This window comes from Lepisma saccharinum, chromosome 7 (assembly GCF_977018435.1).
Source record: "Lepisma saccharinum chromosome 7, izLepSacc3.1, whole genome shotgun sequence".
In the NCBI taxonomy this organism is placed as follows: domain Eukaryota; kingdom Metazoa; phylum Arthropoda; class Insecta; order Zygentoma; family Lepismatidae; genus Lepisma; species Lepisma saccharinum.
Window position 1 is genome coordinate 75457033 of NC_139235.1, and position 13042 is coordinate 75470074.

At 35.5% G+C, this 13042-nt stretch overlaps 1 protein-coding gene across 1 annotated transcript in view; it reads right to left on the bottom strand.

Moving 5' to 3' along the window:
* The window catches only part of LOC145990510 (uncharacterized), a 117085-nt gene that overhangs the window by 64842 nt on the left and 39201 nt on the right, over positions 1-13042 (bottom strand). The window contains exons 6-9 of the mRNA XM_083126206.1: positions 4947-5097; positions 3926-4026; positions 2723-2832; positions 66-488 (exon numbers count right to left, since the gene is read on the bottom strand). Coding sequence (XP_082982332.1) covers positions 66-488; positions 2723-2832; positions 3926-4026; positions 4947-5097 — 785 coding nt within the window. The remainder of the gene's footprint in view (positions 1-65; positions 489-2722; positions 2833-3925; positions 4027-4946; positions 5098-13042) is intronic.

Sequence of the window (13042 nt, forward strand, 5' to 3'; positions counted from 1 at the left end):
ATATGTTATCCTTAAAAAAATGAATTTAAACTACTTGAATTTACATTGTGCATTGAATTTATTGCAAGCCTGTCACAAAACTCAATACTAATGACAATATAATCATTGTGGACGTGACAGTCTGGTGTGGAGCTGAACTATAGTTTGGATCACAGAATGCTAAACTGCAACTGTCGGCAACTTCGCCAAATTTCTTTTGCATGAAATCCCACGGGCACAAGTCGACATTGCATCCCTCGTAGGGCAAGCTATCTTCTTCCAAGAAAAACATAACTTTTGGTTCATTTGTGCAGTTGAAGTACACAACAGCCAAGTTAGTTGCAAAAGGTCCAATCTTTGACGTTTTCCATTGTCTTTGGTGCAATAGGTTGAAATTGTCATGACGGAGAGGCTGATCATCTTTTGCTATTCCGAGAGCAGAGAGGACCATTTGGAATGTTGTAGAGTGTGTGAAGTAAAATACTCCTAGTGGCTGATGAGAAATATTTCTGGAAGTAAATAAAAAAACAATTCAATCTTTCATTGAAACTGGTACATATAAGCATGGGCGTCGCCAGAAAATTTTGTAGGAGATTCATGCCATTCATAAAACTTGATTAGCAGACATAATAACAATAATTATTACCATGGTTATAATTGTTATTTTACAATAATTAATATATACTAATAAAAATACATATTATTGCAAATTATTATTATTATTTTATAAATGGTGACACTTTGCTACTTGATTTATCAGTTGACTAAATATCCAGCACAACTATTTTCCATTTTTTACATTTTCTGCAGTTAGTGTACTGAAGTTCGTAGTTATTGTATTTTGTTATTTACTCTTACACACCTCATTCAAGAAAAGCATTAAAAAGTTGTGGGAAAAATTTATTCATAAAGTATCTTCTGCGATCTCTCACATAAAGCTCCAATTTTTGGAAACTGTGAAACCATTCATTATTTGGTTCCAATGGTATAAGCTGTATTTTACAATATTTTTTCGATTTTACTTTGTTTATTCTGTTCGAATATTAAACAAATGAACTCCATTTCTGTTGATAACAATAAAAATAACAATGTTTCTGCATTTTTTGTAACTTGGAAGCATGGTCAAGTTTCAGGATAGGGGGGGGGGAGGTGCTTACACAAATTATCCTAGCTAGGGGGATGCTTCATGAAAATTTTCTCAACTGTTTCCTCTCCACTTTCACCACTGCTTGCACCTGTTTGTAGCTTTGGCACTCTTATCCTGTCATAAACGTACACCCTGCCCCATGGCAGAGTGGTTAGCACATCACACTACAACTCCTCCCAGGTTCGAATCCCAGGCTGGTCATGGATGTTTGTGAATGTACCTTCATCAATTTTTTCATATCATCACTAATTCCCATTTTCGCAAATTAGCCAAATGTGGCACAAAAACAAAGTAAAATAAAGCAAATCATCAAATTTACACACTGCACATTGCAACAGACTATGAAGGCATATGGGAAGATGTGGAGGTAGGACTTCACACATTCATGATCTCTGCCGTTTGTGGACATGATGTGATCAGAACCATATCCTGGCCACCTTTAACCCCGACCCCGTTTACTTATTTATTAGATGCTGGATGAACTCCAGAGCTATAATCCATGCAGGACATTGCCGAAATAATTGCCCCTTAAAATCACTGGCAAAAATGAAGACCCGTGTCATTGTACACAGTGACATAAAAATGGCAAATGTTGGCACACTTGCAAAGAGACTTTATATGAGCATTAACATAATGCATAGTGATTGGTTTGGTTTATTTTACTTTGCTTTTCTGCCACTTGTGGTTAATCATGGAGATGAGGATGGGTGGTGGGTGATTCAATGAAACTGATGAACAAACATTTACAAAGAGCAACCATGCTTAGACTGGAATTTGGACCTTGAACTTTTGACATCTTAACATGCTATGCTAACCACTCCACCACTGATGTTGGCCATAATACTCATAGTTTAATATACCAGACAATGGACATCCTGTAGAGTATTTGGAATGCAAACTACCAGTTTCACAGCATCCAAATAGGGTGACCAACTCTTCCATATTTCTTGGGACCTCCTGTATTAGTTGTTTGTTATTTAATCCTCCCAGCTCCCATATTGACATTCTCTTTCTCATGTATTTTTCATTAACAACCAAGATCGCAAAATGTAAACTCATTCCGAGTTCAGTGAGTCGTACAAAACAATGTTTAATATTATCCATTGCATAAATATTTGCTGGAGTGATCCCATACTGCTAAAAATGTGCAAAATTTATTGCAACTAAATATCCTGTAATCTCCTGTAAATTCAATGCCGAAAGTCTGAAATATTCCTTAAATTCATGGCCAAACGTTGGGCATCCTACATCCAAATGACCTACAGTGTGTGTGTAAAATGTGCACCACTCTTGGTTAATTTTGCATCAAAACCGTTATAGCTATTCGAATCACTGTTAAAATGGTGGACTATTCAAGTATCTGTCTCGGTGAGTATCAATGGAAAATAGTAACAGCTCGGCCTTAATTGGAATATTTTTGATGTATCACACTTAATTTTTCAATATCCTCTGTTCCATTACAACTTTTGTGGTTAGACAATGGTTAAGACCTCTTATTTACTACTCTTTTGAAATGTATGGCTGACTGCTTACTCAGAAGAATTACAGAAATTATTGTAAGCAGTTTATAATAAAAAAGAGGATGGCTATACGTACCTAAAACGGTTCATGAAATCACGAACTGGAGGACATCCCAGTTTGATGTTTATGTCATGTCCATATCCTGATTCGTAGAAATTCTTAAGATCTTCCCTGTACTCTAGCACCTAGAAAACATTACCATATGCTAATTATTTTTTATCCTAAATGCACATTACAATAGAGAGTAGAGATTGCATGTTACATCATAATTGGTGGACTGCGTGCTTGCTTCTCTCCATTTTCACTGTTGCCAGTCAGTAGATTGGCTCATTTGTATTCTACCTAAATGTTATTACAAGTAAATTATTAATATTATGCTAGAATATAGGCTGAGTGTTTACTGACTGCAATCACGCTGGTAATAAAGGAAGTAGATTTGCAAAGCACTGTGATATAATCAGAAACCACACGAGCAAGGAGAAACCATGTGGAACCTATCCAGGTTTTGTACTCATTTAACCAAACCAAATTCCCTGACTCAGTGGCGTACCCAGGATTTTGGAAAGGGAGGGGTTACGTATATTTTTTTTTTAGTAGTGAGCCATCATTTTTTGATCTTTTTGTGTTTATGGCATTCTTTTTTTGGGAATACTGGGCCAAAGAGGGGGGGTATGACCTCCCACCAACCACCACTCCCCTTGGGCATGCCACTGCCATGACTTTTCCAGCTATCCCTAAGGGACTTTTAAATATCTTTGGAGATCACTCTATAATGATTTAACATGCAAAGTTAAAAGTCTATTTTATGCACAGATAAGCTAATTGGGACTGGACCTACAGTTTAAAGTTTCATCTAAACCACAATGTGGAGATTGAACTCCTTGATTACAAGGCGATAGCATTCTAGTACGCCAATAGGGAGACCTAACTAAATATGCATTTATGGTAAAAACATACAACATAAATGTGGTCTCATTTACTTGTATTTTGCCAAAAAATATAATTGAAATATGAGTTTTCAATAAAAACATACATTTTCATGTAAATCCTTAGTCTACTTATGAACAATAACAATTAGCAAAGTGAAACTCCAAAGATACAATTCCACAATTTGGTACATTTCAAATATCACAATTCTATTGCAGAGGAAGAGAGATTTGCTGTTCTCGTTACATTTTCCTCTATTATATAAGACATTACTCTGGATATTATGCACAAATCATCCTTTTTGTGATTCAAGTTATCCATTTAATTGATTTCTCTCTCATTATCACTAACCTCCAGTTGATATTTTGTAAACACACTGCACCAAGGTGACACAGCATCAATACGCCAAGCTTTATCAAATCTGCACATCTCATACATAATATCAATAGTCTCTGAAAAGATGTTAAATATTATATTGGTAAATTGAAATAAACATTTTTTTTACCTTATTATTTCAAATATTTTTTGCTAGATTCATATAGCTTACAAATCAAAATACGCTAGTTTAGGAGGAGAATACTTTTAAATATGCTATTCTTTCAACTTTTTGCATGAAACAGTATATTTTTTGCAAATTTCAGCAGAAGCAATTCATAATAAATATAAAATAATATCCCAATGATTAAATGCAGTAATTTAAAAACAACAACTGTGCTGTGAATTGCTTATGAATATGTTATGAGCATATATGTACATATACAAATGACATTAACTATGGCACACATAGAAAATGTACAATCATAGAAAATTTGAGTGAAAAATATGTCTTGACCACAACTCAAACCTGGGACTCTAGCATTCTATACCTGTTCTAATACCTGATTATGTAATCCTCAAAGTAGAATTCTTTTCCCCATTTGTCTACTAATTATATCTTAAGAGTCAATTACATAAGGTTTTTTTTTCTCTTTGATTTAGTTTATTTTAATTCGTGTTTTGTGCCTTTTAGCTAATTTGCGAAGTTGGGGATGAGTGATGAAATGATGAAATTGATGAATGGACATTCACAAACAACCAAGCCCGAGTGGAATTCGAACCCAGGACCCTTGGTGTTGCAGCGCAATGTGCTAACCACTTGGCCACAGGGTCCGGCACATAAGGGGATGTAAGTAGATTCATATGAACTACTTGTTTTTTCTTTGATTTGCATAATTATTCATAAAGGTTTCTTTGTGGAACCCCACATTGAAAGTACTAGAAAAGGCATCCTCTAAATACAAGATGCACCCCCAAGCTCTAATCTAACTTGCCCTTGTAGATACATGGCTCTGTGCAGCTGCTGTTTTAACAGAGTTCAGATTAAGGCACTTACCATAGGTCAAATTGTAAAGAAAACCAAGCCTCATGCTGACATTTTGGATAACTTCCTGCATTAATTCACCCTTTTCAAATAACGTCACTTCTTCTACCGCATCTGGGTTATCTTCTACGTCTTGGATATATTTGGTACAATTGTCATAAGCCTGAAATTGTAAGAGAATATAAATAATTATTTTACTGACTAGTAGAACTTTTATCAACAAAACTTGTTTATAAGAGGTTCTATTAATTTCTGTGGCTACTGCCAGTAATCTTGTTGGAACTATTTATTTATTTATTATGCTACACACAACAGGCATCTGCTCTTTTAGTGCACAGTAAATTTTCTACGTTTTAAGATTTACCCAACATTTTCAAATATGAAAAATATAGAGGTTACATATATAATCCTCTTACATTAGAGTTGAACAAAGCTGTTAACCCAGGATCGGTCACGTCGCCAGTCACAGGTGAGCGCGGCGCTCACCTTTGCTTTTCAGGCATATTTCACCGTATTTTATTTTCTAAAATTTATTTTTTGTACTTGTAATGATCTGTTTATTATAATCCTTCTTATTCATTACATTTTTGTTTCAAAATGTTTATTTGTTTTCAAACAGCATAGTATACATCATCGAAGCCAACAAGTCTCAGCATTAAGGAAAGCGCATGTTCCTCTGAGGTAGTTCCATCTGATCTCCAGAAATCTGATATGATATACACTTCGAATTTTCTATTAACACAACAAGAACATATAGGTACAAAAACTCACCAGAAACAGGATAGACCTATTGACTAAATAATGCACAAATGTAAATAAAAAAAATATAACGTAATTGGTTGCGTGTGAGCTCTACGGTCACTCTGACAACACTATTTCCACAACAATGGTGTCTCTAATAATGCAGTTTATGTAATCTCATAAAAATGTGATCAGGTCGCTTGTGAAACTCTAAAAAGTCAGCTAGAGAGCACCACAGGCCAATATCTTAAATACTGTTAAAATGGCACTTCATTAAAATTTGAAGTGAGCGCAACGCTTGCTCACGACCAATCGTGATTTAATGAATAAAATTTTACACACACATACAAATATTATATTAAGGAAAATATATGAAATATTAAGTAATATTAATATATTTACATAAAGATGAATAAAAAGTATTAAGGAGACTATAGCATTCTATACCAGTGCTCAAACATTCCCAATCATTTAATTCCCAAAGTAGAATTGTTTTCCAATCTGTCTACTAACTATATCTTAGAGTCAACTGCATAAGTGGCTCACACGAAATTAATAAAACTTCTTAAAAACCATTTCACGGATAAGTGAATACTTCTTTTTAGTGTAATAATTTGCTACCACATCCTTCTTTCCACAAAACATGAATAAAAATGATCGAAGGGAGATTTCAGACCAAAGAGACAGGAGACATGTACACAAGTTGTTTGGAACGGGCCAATCAACAGCAACGTTTCACACCATAGCATGTCACTGCACCAGGATGAATAGTTTGGATAGCAAGTACAGAAATTGAAGTTTTCATCATTCTGTATAAGTATGAGTTTTATTCAAAAAATGAAGAGAACGTCTACTTTTAGCCAGCAATGCAAGAGAGTTGGTTTATTTCTTAACCTTCTGTTACTTGTCTAAAACCAGAATTATCCTTGTTAACATCCATTTGTTTCGTTTTAAAAATTGTATGCTGGATTGCATACTGTTGATAGTATCAGGCAGAATCTAAAGAGATCAACCATCCTTTGTAAACTGCATGAAGCCATAATTTGGGATTGAAACTTGAATCAGTTGAATCTTCAAAAATTGATCTTGTCCAGTGCATGATGTGGAAATGGTTAGGTGGGAGGATGTTAGCTCAAACCTTGAGGCTAGCTTGGTGGATGATCCTGGGGTTTAACAGGGTGGCAATGAGACAGATGAGAGGATATTTTGCTTAAATTTTCATAGCTGAGAGGATAGCATTCATACATCCCCCCCTCACTTTGAGCACTGATCTTCTTTGGTTTGATTTTTGTTATTCAGCTCCACTTTTGGCTAATTGTGATGATAAGGATGAGTGATGATATAATGAAGGGGCACCCAGGACCTCAAGCACTGATCTTGACAGTTTTATCGATAATATACTGCTACTATAAATGTAAGATTATTAGTTTGCACATGGAGCACTTTTCAGCCTGTTTCCATTTCAAATGATAACCTGACCCAACTTGAGAGACCGGTTAGCTTTACCAGAACTATTAATAAATACATAGAATTAATAATCTTTGTTTCATTTCTGCTTGTAATGTTAGACGATCTTGTAATATACTGCTAAAAGAGTGTTTCAGATGTAACATTTCTTAGTAAATAAACTGTCTTGAAATGTCTGTGTAAAAGAAGAATTTATACAAACTGTGGAAATTTTATGATCCAACATTTTCTGATTACTCTCATATGTGCATATCATGTATTGAATTAAAAGAAATTATTTAATGAAACACTTTGGGTTCGAACATTTTGATATTAACTCCATAACACATGTATATCAAAAAAATCAACAACAAGTAACTATAACAACAATAATATATATGGCTTTTTCAGCCCATGGCTTCATAACTTAAACTAATATATAACAATATTCCCCTTGGTTGCAAAATGAAACATAATAATAATTATAACCATTCTAAACTGGTTCATATCTGCAAGGTGGTTTATGTATCCTTTCAGACCTTCGTGGAAATGCTGCTGCTGCAGTCGACTCTTGTTTCGAACATCTTGGCTTCTCCAGACCCTGCATACCTCCTTGTCTCTGCTGCTCCATTTCTTCATTGTGAGCCACAGAAGGTAATTCCATATAGTCCAAGTTAGCAAATTGATTTTGCTCACCACCAAACTCTTCTGTACATCGTGTCGAGCGTTCACCATTACCATATCTTCCACTCTCGTTCCTTCTGGAAATCTCTGGCTTCAAAAACGAAAAATGAACATTTCTTGTGTAATTGTCCCTCTTAACTTTGAAAATTGAGTGCGATAATTGTCCTACTATCTCGCCTTTTTCATACTGCTTTTTTTCTGGACAATAATAATATACTCTAGATCCTTTCTTATAATGCTCTGCCTCATAAATAACCCTTGTTCTATCATTATGAATTAATTTATTGGCGTTTACTTTGTATGAAAATAAAATTTCATTTGGTGATTTCCCCATAATCATATTTACAGTATTGTTGTGATAGAACAACATTCTCTTTAAGAATTTATCTACAGAAGCATTGCGTCTGTTGACGTTGCCTTTTGTTATCTCTCCTGTTAAAGTCATGTACCTTTTGATGATTTGTACGTGCCTTTCAACTTCTCCATTTGCACATGGTCTATACGGTGGACTGTGAATTAATTTTATTCCATGATTGTTACAAAATCTCTGGAAATCCCTGCTGGCAAATGGAGGGCCACCATCAGAATATATGGTATTTGGTATTCCAAAAATGGAAAAATGATTTGTCAACTTCTCAACAGTTTCTTCAGCCGTTAAATTAACAACTTGCCAAACATTTACGTATTTACTAAATGCATCCACTAAAATAAGAAATTTATATCCATGAAAGAAAAAATGATCTATGTGTACTCTGTGAAATGGTTCATTTTCGGGCTTCCATGAAACATACTGTTGTTTACTTGGTGCTCTTGAATGTCTTCTGCACACATCGCACGACAGAACATAATTCTCTATATGCTGGTTCATGCTCGGCCACCAAAAGTACTTTCTTGCAACATGTTTGGACTTCACAACTCCAGAATGAAATTTGTGCAAGTCTTGTAGAAACTTATTTCTCAATAATTTTGGCACTACAATTCGCTCACCATGGCATAACATTCCATTATTGCAATTTAAGACATTTTTATTCTGAGAATATTTTTTCAATTCTCCATCAGCTTCGTTACGTGCTATATTCCTCCAATCCTTCACTGTGTATTCATATGCTAGTAACAATGTCTCATCCTGTTTCATTGCTTCAATTACTTCCTCAACTCTTAAAGGATCTTCACTCATCAATGTCTCATTACCCAAAAAATAAATAGGTAAATCCTCTTCTTCATTCACTAAACATGACACAGATAATCTGGACAAGACATCAGCTATCCCTACATTCTTCGTGTAATGAATGGAATAATCCAGTAGCGAAGCGTAGTCTTACGAAGGAGGCAAGCAATGTTTCAGTACAACAAAACATGTAGTACAACGACATGCCGAGGGGAAAGATTCAAGGTTTATAGCCTCATTTACCCAGTCGCTGGATTTGTCAAAATATCGTAATAAAGTGACTGTACTAAAAATAAACCATATGATCCGCAAACGTCACATTTACTTTTTAAAAAAAATCCAGGTAACGTTATTCATATTATATTAAACGTTTTGCATATGCGAACTTTCCGCATACGACTAAAGGGAGACGGAATTTCTTACTTACTTATTAGTACCTTTATTTGTTCATTATTATTTAATATGGTCAAACGGTGACCAAACCGATTTAGATAAAAAAAAATGGGAATCATTTTTTATTTTACGCTGCAAAGAAACACATGCATAGACGATGTACTCACCACAATAAATTTCAAACTCTTGGTCCATTGGATGCCACCCTTTGGAAATGTCGCACAAAGCCCCTTGGGCTAACTTGTTTTTAAGTCCGGTAAATGCGGTGTTGGTATCTCTCTCGAGCTAAACGAAGCAATTTTCAATTGCTCAATAATACACCCGCACTTCACATCAACCGTTCCTAAATACGCGTTCATTCCGATAAATTCACAGCACAAAACACGAAGCAACAAACACTCACACTATCCCACGCGCTTTCCACAACTGCAAGCATCCACACAAGATCACTTTGAAAATCTCTGAAACAACAGAAAGTGATACCAACCTATTTCCTTAATTTTTTTTATCCGTCACAAAAGATATATCAGTTTGGAGATAAAAATTACGCGGAGGAATTAGATCATTTCAGCAGAACGAGTATGTACATTAATATTTAAGTAATAAAGTGTCATTCAATGGCGTGCCCAGGGCGAAGGGGGGGGGGGGGGGGGTGGATGGTAGACATAACCCCCTTTTGGCCCAGTATATCTAAGAAAAAACGTCAAAGGAAGGAAAAGATGACAAAATGGGGACCGTAAAAAGACCCTGGGAACACCACTTGCGTCATAATAATAGAACTTAAAACATATTCGGGCCTCCCCGATGGCGCAGTGGTAGTGTCGTCACCTTGTAATCAAGGGGTTCCGGGTTCGATACCCGGTGGAGGCACAAGTGTTTCAGATCCCATTTTAAACTGTAGGTCCAGTCCCGATTAGCCTTACTGTGCATAAAGTGGACTTAAAACAACAAATCAATCAATCAATCATTAAAACATATTCTTGTGCTCATAATATGCAGAATGTATACGATTTACTTCTATGCCATGTACAAATATCAGTAGATAGTTCTTTCTCAGATAGCTTTATTTTCACCCCAAGTTTTATTCAAAAGCAGTCAATTTATTGATTGTAAAATTTGTGAAAGAGCTCACTTGAATTACTGCGTAAATAATTTGGCAGTTGCAAACACTGCTGGCGTAATTTGAGCTGGACCGACCAGGAAGCAGGGTGCAGGACCAAGGTCCGTCCAATCTTCCCTCCCTCCCTGAGAAAACTCTTGACGGGGGTGCAGAAATTCCACTGCCCCAACTCCCAATGTCAACTTTTTTTACGCGTTTTACATTTCGCGAAATCTAAAATAATTTGTAATATAATATGATATATATGGAATTTAGAACAGTGATAATAACTTCTTTTAGTTATTTTATGACTAACAATTATTATTATATTTGCGATCTTGTTTACGTGTTCATGAAGACAAATATTCGTTACTAGTTTTTGCTGGTAACGTACCCATAGATGAATCCTTCTGCTTTCGGTTGAAGTCGGCTATTTTCGGGAATCACGCAAGCTCGGAAAGCACAGCTTTTTGTAGAAGCTTTGTGGACGGGTTCCACCACAATTTCACGCTTCGCCATGTGACTCCTTCGGAGGCCTTATTTTCCCGCAGAACGGCTGCAAGCATTGAGGCTGGTGCTTGCTACAGAGCTGCTGGGGGAGTTTGCGGCCGCATTTTTTCGTGAAATCGAGTGCGATGGAAACTAAATACGGTTAGAACATTAAGTACATTAAATGATATTCGAATTATGCAAGCAGTGCTTGCATTGCTTGTACTATATCTTCGCCTCTGGAATAATCATAATTTGCTAGAAATAACCTCCATCTTTGCCATCTCATAGATACTGTGGGAGAAATTGCTTTGTCCGGATCTAATATCGATTTACCTGTTGAAGAATCTGTTAGAATTTTAAATTTGTTTCCTGCCAAATATATATGAAAATGTTTTATACCTTCCACTACTGCCAAACTTTCCTTGTCAGCTTGAGAGTAACTTTTTTGACTATCTGTTAAAGTAGCTGAAAAACATGCAATAGGTTTCAGCACTCCTTCTATTTCATGTGTCAACTGACAACCTATCCCATAGCCACTTGCATCCGTGACTAAAACTAATGGCAAACTAGTGTCAAATGCTACTAAAACAGGAGCAGAAACTAATAGCTGCTTAACTAGCTGAAACTCCCTCTCACATTCTTCGTTCCAAAACCATTGTACACTCTTCCTTTGCAATAAATAAAGATTAGGTATTCTAGAACTCAAATTAGGCAAAAATCGTGCATGATACGCCACTAAACCCATGAATGTCGCCAATTCCTTTTTATTCTCAGGCACCTTACATTTTAACACTGCCTGAACATGTTCATTCGTAGGTAAAATTCCATGTTCCGTGAATTTCCTTCCTAGAAAATTTACTTCATGATCAAAAAATTCAGACTTCTGCAAATTTACCTTTACATTGTACTGCATCAAACTTTCCAAAACTAATACAGTTAGTTTGTAACAGTCATACAATGTATCTGCTCCTAAAAGAATGTCATCAATAAATGATACCACTCCATCAATACCACCAAGTATTGTGTCCATGGCTCTTTGAAATACTTGAGAACTTATTTTAGTTCCAAATGGTAAACGTTTATGTACATATAAATGACCTTCATTTACAATGGTAAGAACACGTTGAGACTTTTCTTCGACTAATAATTGATGAAAAGCTGAACGTAGATCAATCTTCGTATACCACTTATGTGAACCTAACTTATGATAAAGTTTGTCAAAAGTTGGAAGTGGATATTGTAAAGTATCTACATTTGGATTTACAGTTTTACTATAGTCAGCACATACACGAATACTTCCATCTGCTTTTCGCACAGGAACTACAGGACTACTCCAATCAGAACTTTCTATTTCTTCTAAGATTCCTTGCTGGCACAAATCTTTTATTGCCTTGCCTACTTCATCACGCATAAAGTAAGGTAGATTGTAACCTTTCCTTTTCACAGGTACAAATCCAGGCTTCAATGGAATTCTAACATTAATATTTCTTATAGGTTCTGAAATGTCATTATTGAACAAAATTTTAAATTTTACTAAAATATCAGATTTCAACTTCGCTGATTCCCCATTCGATGTGTCTGTGTACAAGCTCCTTGTAATACTATTCCAATCCTTTTCCTCTATTTGCCCTTTTACAGTATCAATTACCAAACTTCTTCTCCAATCGCCAAAGAGAACACGCAATCCTGCTCGACCAAGTATAGGTTTTAAATCATTTAAATCTCCTACTATAAACGGCATTTCATAACTCAGTGAGTTATACTTTACAGGTAAGGAAATTTGACCCTCAAACTTCAACTTTTCTCCTGTGATAGTGCCATAGCCATTTTTGAGTGGATTCAATCGTAAAACGTCGCTGCTTTTCCATACACTACTCTTAGGTAGAATATTAGCATAACTTCCTCTATCCACTATGAATTTAACTGGTTCATTGCAGATATATAGCTGAACATGTAAGGGTTGAATCTCATTGCATAATAACTCCTCAACATCCTTGCTACTTTCTTCACTTTTATGCTGTACAGTATTTATTACATTTATACTGAATATATTGTGCTGGCTTCCACTGTAGTCAAAATTATTAC